The 8994-nt window shown below is 39.1% G+C and overlaps 2 protein-coding genes across 2 annotated transcripts; one reads left to right on the top strand and one right to left on the bottom strand.

Moving 5' to 3' along the window:
* The first annotated feature begins 780 nt into the window (after window positions 1-780).
* Window positions 781-1728, top strand: LOC107292877 (olfactory receptor 11H6-like). The gene has a single exon (XM_015822002.1). It carries the CDS (start codon window positions 781-783, stop codon window positions 1726-1728), a length of 948 nt encoding a protein of 315 aa, XP_015677488.1.
* A 5618-nt stretch (window positions 1729-7346) lies between these two features.
* Window positions 7347-8297, bottom strand: LOC107292875 (olfactory receptor 11G2-like). The gene has a single exon (XM_029285244.1). It carries the CDS (start codon window positions 8295-8297, stop codon window positions 7347-7349), a length of 951 nt encoding a protein of 316 aa, XP_029141077.1.
* Between the last annotated feature and the right edge of the window lie 697 nt (window positions 8298-8994).

Here is an 8994-nt window from a genome sequence, read left to right as displayed (position 1 = left end):
TTTTTTCTGTTCTTTGATGTATTTTGTTTGTCTGTTTTAATATGCTGTGCACCGCCCTGAGTCCTACGGGAGAAGGGCGGTATATAAATTAAATTATTAAATTAAATTAAATTAAATTAAATTAAATTAAATTAAATTAAATTAAATTAAATTAAATTAAATTAAATTAAATTAAATTAAATTAAATTAAATTAAATTAAATTAAATTAAATAAATTAAATCCATCTATCATCTATCAACATGTCTCTTATCATGTGTTGTTCATTCTGAACAGTGTTTCTCAACACTTTGAAATATGTGGACTTCAACTCTAGAATTCCCCCAGGCAGAATTTAGGAAGTTGGAATCCACACATCTTAAAGTTTCTCAAAGTTGAAAAGCACAGTTTTAAATTATAAAAAAATGGATTATAGTACTTGGCTGTAGATGCGATGAAGCCATCTAAGGTTTGGTGCAGTTTAAACATTTTATTCAAGGCAGCTATGTGGATGATATAATAGCATTCAGTTTCCACTGAATGCTATTCAATGTATCCATTGAAATATAAAGTGAAATTCCATTCACTTTATACTTTCATAATGTTATTGGAAAGGGTCCAGTGATAGAAGGCACTGGGACTGTTCTTGAACATTCTTAATGACACCCATAGAAGAGATCCATATTGCCAAACTATTTGTTCTGAATTTGGTAATCCCACAATCAGATATTTTAGAAATTTGTCCGAATTATATTGATATATTTGACAATCTTTAACAATGTATAATTCTGACTCGATTCCAGATGGAGCTGACCAATAGGACCACAGTCCAGGAATTCATTTTGCTAGGCCTGGAGAGTGGACAACAAAAACGTTTCTTCCTTCTTATTCTTTTTACTATTATCTACATCAGCACTTTGGCTGAGAATGCCATTATTATCATGCTGGTGCATGTAGATGCGCAATTAGCACAGCTCCCCATGTATAACTTTTTGGGAAGCTTCTCCCTGCTGGAGATCTGCTATGTGACCACCACCATGCCCCGTATGCTCTTTGATCTGACTTCTCCTCAAGGGATTATCTCCTTCCAAGCCTGTTTCATTCAGTTCTACATTTTCTACTCCCTCGGCAGCACCGAAGCCTTATTTCTCTCAGCCATGGCCTTGGATCGCTATCTGGCCATCTGCCACCCACTCTATTATCCAACAATTATGTCTCCAAAGAACTGCTCCAAGCTTGTGGCTAGTTGCTGGATGGCTGGTTTTTTGGTATATGCTGTCCCAATAACTTTGATCTCTAGGCTGTCTTTCTGCGGCCCCAATGTCTCGGACCACTTTTTGTGTGATCAAGGGCTCCTGTCCTTAGCTTGTCCTCCACTTGGAAATGCTCCACTTATCCTTTTTTCCATGAATATTTTCATCATATTGGGCAACTTAATCTTTGTAGCTATTTCCTATGGCATTATAGTTGTCACACTGATCAAATCCTCTAACCAAAGTAGCAGGAAGAGAGCCCTCTCCACCATATCCTTCCATGTCGTAGTGGTGACCCTTTTCTATGGTTCTGCGGCAGGAATGTATGTAACTCCAGGTGGGAAAAGTCAGTCACTTGCCGCTAAAATAGTCACTGTCTTCTACACTGCCGTTACGCCCTTTCTCAACCCCATGATCTACTCTCTGAGGAACCATCAGGTGAAGGAGGCCCTAGGCAGGGTTCTTAGAAGGATGGAGCAAATGCTGAGAAAAAGATGACAATATGAAAAGGGGATAGGAACAAGAAAAATAACAAGTTGTAAAATATTTGTAGTGGATTTTTAGTTGGCTCTTTGAATAGCTCAAAAACAAAACAATTTGATTGGATTTGGTTCAATTGCATTAGATTGGACTGAACTGGATCAAACTGGATTGGGTTGAACTATGTGAAAACTATCAAGGAATGTATTCACATAGGGAAATTTTCTCTCACACTTGTTTTATATTAGTTAATCTCATGGCCCAAAATTAAACAAAAAAGACACAAGCTTTTGGGAACTATTTAATGAAAGAAACAATAGCACCTCTGTTTCCTGAAATATTTAGTATGTACCTTCCTTTTTAACTGTGCTTCCAATTTCAGCAATTGTTTTGTGTGTTCTCTTCTTTGAAATGATGTAGTGAAATAAAAATACAATATCTTTCGTCGTAAATAAAAATGAATGGTACACTTTCTCCAGTGTTTATATTTGCTGTTTCTCTAAGCCCCCAAGAATCTCCATGCAATCTGTCTATGATGGCCTATTGTCAGGAAAGTTACTTTCTTTGTATAAGGAGACAATGCCACAAAATGTTAATTAGTTTTATAAATCCACTATGACCAGAAAAAAATAGAATGTCAATATTTTAAAATATATGCAGCTCAGGATTGTGCTGTTGACTTCTTGAAGTTCAAAAAAGTTTCTTTCAACATATAAATAACAAGAAAAAAGTCAAGGAAACAGTAGGTTCACTTAAGAGAGAAGATGGCAGCAGAGAGAAATAGAACTGCTTAACTCTTTTGCATCAGTCTTCACGCAAAAAGAAACTATAGCCTAGCCTAACAAAAACCTAACTGTAAAAGACAGACTAGAAATAAAAATTAAAATAAGCAAGAAAATGGTTAGAGAACACCTATCTGATCTTGATGAATATAAGTCACCAGGACCTGATGGATTACATCCCAAAGTTCTGAAGGAGCTGGCAGATGTTATCTGAGAATCATTGTACCATATCTTTAAAAAAATCATGGAAGACTGGGGAATTACCTGAGGATTGGAAAAGAGCAATGTGGTTCCCATCTTCAAAAAAGGAGGGAAAAAAAAAACAGATCCGGGAAACTACAGACCAATCAGCCTAACTTCAATACTTGGGAAGATGCTGGAAAAGATAATAAGAATCCTAGTGGACGGTCACTTAACTACGAGCCAGCAGTGTGCAGCAGCAGCCAAAAAAGTGAATACAGTCCTGGGTTGTATAAACAGAGGCATAGAATCAAGATCACATGAGGTACTAGTACCGCTTTATAAAACCCTAGTAAGACCACACCTGGAATACTGCAGCCAATTTTGGTCACCATGTTGAGAGTTTGGAAAAAATTCAGAAAAGAGCAACTAAGATGATCAAAGGCCTGGAGACTAAAACATACGAAGAACAGCTGCAGGACTTGGGTTTGGCTAGTCTAAAGAAAAGAAGAAATAGGGGAGACATGATAGCAGTATTCCAGTATTTGAGGGACTGCCATGACGAAGAGGGGGTCACATTATTCACCAAAGCACCAGAAAGCAGGACAAGAAACAATGGTTGGAAACTAATCAAAGAGAGAAGCAACCTGGAATTAAGGAGAAACTTCCCGACAGTGAGGACAATTAACCAGTGGAATAGCTTGCCCCCAGAAATTGTGGGTGCTCCATCACTGGAGATTTTTATAAAGAGGCTAGGCAGTCATGAGATGGTATAGGTTCTCCTGTTTGAGCAGGGGGCTGGACTGGAAGACCTCCAAGGTCCCTTCCAGCTCTATTCTATTCTATCCAGAAACAAATAAAGTTATAACTAAAAGCCGGCATGGGTTTGTTAAAAACATATCATGCCAAACCTGTTGTGTCCCGGGACTTGCAGCAAGCAAGCCCGGGCGGTCGCCATGGCAACAGGCTGCAGAAGCTGCCCGGGGCCAGACAAACTGGCGACAGCTTGTGCACATGCGCAAGAAAGCGCGCGCGCTCTGTAACAAGTTTACCCGGACCGTTCTTGTTCGTTCGTTGTTGGTTGTAAGCAGAGAAGAAGCAGGAGGCCTGTGAGTCTCCGTTTTACTGCATGAATCTGCCAATGCCATTAAAGAAGCTATTGGTTCACATAATGCCTGTTGTACTACTCTTTGAATCCAAGGATTTAACAAAACCAATCTTATTTCATTCTTTGACAAAGTTACTAAATTAGTAGACCAGCGAAATGCTGTGGACATGGTAGACTTAGACTTTAGCAAGGCATTCAACAAAGTAGACCACAACCTACTTCTTGGTAAACTAGAAAAATGTGGGATAGACAGCATCACCACCAGATGGATTTGTAACCATACTCAATGAGTCATCCTTAATGGTACTACATCTACATGGAGGGAAGTAAACAGCGGGGTACCACAAGGCTCTGTCCTAGGCCCAGTACTCTTCAATATCTCCATAAATGACTTAAATGAGGGAATAAAAGGGGAACTCATTAAATTTGCAGATGACACTAAGCTGGCAGGAATAGCCAACACCCCAGAATACAAGCTCAGGATCCAAAAAGATCTTGACAGACTTGAACAATGGGCCCTATCCAACAAAATGAAATTTAATGTGCAGAAAAGCGAAGTTTTACATTTAGGTAGAGAAAATCAAAGGTACAAGCAGACATTAGATGAAACCTGGCTCAAAAAGAGTAACTGTGAGAGGGATCTTGGAATCCTAGTGGATGATCACTTAAATAGGAACCAGCAGTGTGCACTGTGCAGCATAAGCCCCCCCCCCAAAGCTAATACAATCCTTGGTTATATAAACAGAGGAATGGAATCAAAATCACGGGAAGTATTAGTACCGCTTTATAAATCCTTAGTAAGACCACACCTGGAATACTGCATCCAGTTTTGGTCACCACATTATAAAAAAAATGTTGAGACTTTGGAAAAAAAGTGCAAAGAAGAGCAACTAAGGTAATGAAAGGCCTGGAAACTAAAACATATGAAGAACAGTTGCAGGATTTGGGTTTGGCTAGTCTAGAGAAAAAAAGGACTAGGGGAGGACATGATAGCAATATTTCAGTAAGTGAAAGGTTGTTACAAAGAGGAGGGAGTTAGCTTATTTATCAAAGCACCAGAGGTCAGGATAAAAAAACAATGAATGGAAACCAATCAAGGAGAGAAGCAACCTGGAACTAAGGAGAAACTTCCTAACTGTGAGGACAATTAACTAGTGGAACAGCTTGCCATCCAAATTGTGGGTGCTTCATCACTGGAGGCTTTTCAGAAGAGACTAACAGTCACTTGTCTGAAATGGTATAGGGTCTCCTGCTTGAGCAGGGGGTTGGACTAGAAGGCATCCAAGGTCCCTTCCAGCTCTATTCTGATTGATTGATTCTCTGAGTGTGCTTGTTTTTCTGAAGATGTTTCATTACCAGGCTAAGTAACATCATCTGTGCAGAGAACATAAGGAAACCATAAGGAATAAGGCTTTAACTTTCCATAAGGAATAAGGCTTTAATTTCAGGTTAGGTCTTCCTAGTACAGGGGTCTTCAAACTTGGCCAGTTTAAGACTTGTGGACTTCAACTCCCAAAGTTCCTCAGCCTCGCTGTAAACTCTAGACTTTTCTTATAAAACCAGCTTTCTGTTTTCTTTATTCTACCAGATTGTGCACGTAATTGTCAAGTATTATAACCAGCCACATACCCCAAACCTATGAGCAGTTTTCACTTTTGCAGCATGGGCCTTTGTTCGGAGATATATTTTTTAATCCCACCTTTATTTTTATAAATAGTTCAAGGTCTCAAGGTATGTCTGGATTCAGATCATTTCTGTTTATTTGTCTCCCACCTTTACTGCTATTACAAATAACTCATGGCAGCAAACATATCCAACACAGAGAAGCAACCTAGAACTAAGGAGAAACTTCCCGACAGTTAGAACAATTAACCAGTGTAACAACCTGCCTCCAGAAGCAGTGAATGCTCCAACATTGGAAGTTTCTAAGAAGAGACTGGACAGCCATTTGTCCGAAATTGTATAGGGTCTCCTGCTTGAGCAGGGGGTTGGACTAGAAGACATCCAAGGTCCCTTCCAGCTCTATTCTGATTGATTGATTCTCTGAGTGTGCTTGTTTTTCTGAAGATGTTTCATTACCAGGCTAAGTAACATCACCTGTGCAGACAACATAAGGAAACCAAGAAAAATAATTCTTGCAAGAAAAATACAATTATTCTTAAAATAAGGAGGTTCAACTTTGGAATGTGCCAACTGACATTGTGTCTTTCTCAACGAAAAATATATCCACATAATATTCAGTACTCTTAAATTATTCGGTTCAGCATCATGATTATATGTTTGTTAATATAACTCGTATGGCACTAATATAGGATAGTATAATGCAGTACACTATTGTGGAACAGAGTATAACAAAGATAACATAACATAACATAACAACATAACATAATACAACACATAATGTAACAAACATGACATGATAACATAACTATAACATAACGTATAGTGCAGTGTAATGTAGTAGTATCCAGATATCACTTATTAGCTACACTTTACTGATCTTCTACTGATAGTGTTTAGGTTATTCTATGTTTTTGATTATGCCAAACAATCTGTTTTGATTCTGATCAATTGGATATTACAGGAGTTTTTGATCTCACATTTCCTACAGTAGCCTGGATCTTTGATTCCTATGCTTCCATTGAGTAGGAGCAGGCATAGTGATACAGCTCTATTCTGACAGTGAAGATGGTATCTTTCTTTAGCAATGGTATCTTGGTTTTACTCAATAGCACATAGTCCTTCCAAAATCTATAAATGACATGTCCTCATGCCAAAGAACAGATCTACTTCATTTTTCTTTATGGTGAAATATATTGTATTTTTATTTCACTACATCATTTCAAATAATAGACCAGACAAAACAATTGCTGAAATTGGAAATGCAGTTAAAAAGAAAGGAACATACTTAATATTTCAGGAAACAGAGGTGCTATTTTTCTTTCATTAAATATTTCCCAAAACCTTGTGCCTTTTCCCCTTAATTTTGGATCATGATAGCAGTGTTCCAATATCTCAGCGGCTGCCACAAATAAGAGGGAGTCAAGCTATTCTCCAAAGTGCCTGAAGGCAAGACAAGGAGCAACGGGTGGAAGCTAACCAAAGAGAGAAGCAACCTAGAACTAAGGAAAAACTTCCTGACAGTTAGAACAATTAACCAGTGGAACAATCTGCCTCCAGAAGCGGTGAATGCGCCAACACTGGAAGTTTTTAAGAAGAAACTGGACAGCCATTTGTCCGAAATGGTATAGGGTTTCCTGCCTGAGCAGGGGGTTGGACTAGATGACCTCCAAGATCCCTTCCAACTTTATCATTATTATTATTATTATTATATAAAACAAGTGCAAGAGGAAATTTTGCTATGTGAATACATTCCTTGATATTTTTCACATAGTCCAATCCAATCCAATTTGATCCAATTCAGTCCAATCTAATGCAATTAAATCCAATCCTATCAAAGTTTTTTCTTTTTGAGTTATTCTAAAAGCCAACTAAAAATCCACTGTAAATATTTTACAACTTTTTGTTTTGTTTTGTTTTCTTGTTCCTATCCCCTTTTCATATTGTCATCTTTTTCTCAGCCGTTGCTGCATCCTTCTCAGCAACCTGCCCAGAGCCTCCTTCACCTGATCATTCCTCAGACAGTAGATCATGGGGTTGAGAAAGGGTGTGACGGCAGTGTAGAAGACAGTGACTATTTTAGTGACATGTGACTGATTTTTCCCACTTGGACATACATACATCCCTGCTACAGAACCGTAGAAAAGGATCACCACCACCAGGTGGAAGGATATAGTGGAGAAGGCTTTCTTCCTGCTGTGTTGGTTAGCGGATTTGATCAGTGTGACGATTATAATGCCATAGGAAATAGTGACAAAGACAAAGTTGCCTAATACAATCAAAATATTCATGGAAATCTGGCTGATAAAAGAAACATTTTTAAAAGGCGGGCAAGCCAAGGATAGGAGGCCTTGATCACACACAAAGTTGTCAATAATATTGGAGCCACAGAAGGACAGTCTGGAAATCAAAGTCACTGGGACAGCATAGCCCAAGAACCCAGCAATCCAGCAACCAGCTATAAGCTTGGAACAGTTTTTTGGAGACATGATTGTTGGGTAGCGGAATGGGTGGCAAATGGCTAAATAGCGATCCAAGGCCATGGCTGAGAGGAACAAGGATTCAGTGCTTCCAAATGAGAAGAAAATGTAGAACTGAAGGAAACAGGCTTGGAAGGAGATGATCCCTTGAGGAGAAGCCAGATCAAAGATCATGCGGGGCATGGTGGTGGTCACGTAGCACATTTCCAACCAGGAGAAATTTCCCAAGAGGATGTACATGGGCAGCTGAGATAAGTGGTCATCTACATGTACCAGAGTGATAATAGTGGTGTTTTCAATCAAAGTTATCATGTAAGTAAAACTAAAAAGGATAAGTAGGTAGAATCGCCATTGCTGCCCACTCTCCAAACCCAGTAAAATGAATTCCTGGACTGTGGTTCCATTAGATAGCTCCATCTGAAATCAGAAAAAAAAAGAATCAGAATTATACTGTACATTTTCAAAAGTTATCCCAAAGATGCTTTTTCACGAGGCAACTGGACTTTCTTGTTTTTCTTTGAAGACGTTTCTTTTCTCATCTTCAGAGCTGAAGAAGCTTCTTGGATGAGAAGGAAAACATCTTCAAAGAAAAACTAAGAAAGTCCAGTTGCCTTATGAAAAAAACACGATCTTGAAACAGGCATTGTTTCAAAAGGAACCTTTATTGAGAGTTAATGACAGCAGGAGAGCAAAGCAAGGTCTGAGAAAATCACGCCAAAGATTTTATCATAATACACATTCAGAACTCCTCCCCCCAGTGTCCAACTGTCCGGCTGAAATCTAGCCAATCCATAGGTAACAGGTTGTTTTGAGAACCTGGTGATTTAGGTCTCTCTTGATTTCGTTTCCCAACGGTCCCAGGCTCCAGCATCTGGAGATAAGGCAGATGTTTTCCAGCCGCATTCCTTTCTCATGGAGGGAGGGCAATGAAAAGAGCACACAGCAAAGAAAATCAAATACATTCCTTCTCCCATCAGCCAGCCCCCCTCCCACCAGAATGGCAGACCCCGAAAAAGAGTATACAGGCAAAGCAACATAGGATGGAGGGGTCTGACAAGTGCTTGTCTCGGGTTCTTAGCTGAGGGAGCCAGCATTGTCTGAAGACACTTCTATG

This window comes from Protobothrops mucrosquamatus, unplaced genomic scaffold (genome assembly GCF_001527695.2).
Source record: "Protobothrops mucrosquamatus isolate PMUCROS unplaced genomic scaffold, P.Mucros_1.0 scaffold1441, whole genome shotgun sequence".
NCBI classification, from domain to species: Eukaryota; Metazoa; Chordata; class Lepidosauria; order Squamata; family Viperidae; genus Protobothrops; species Protobothrops mucrosquamatus.
Note: the sequence above shows the minus strand (reverse complement) of the source record. Positions and strands in the feature narration are given on the sequence as shown.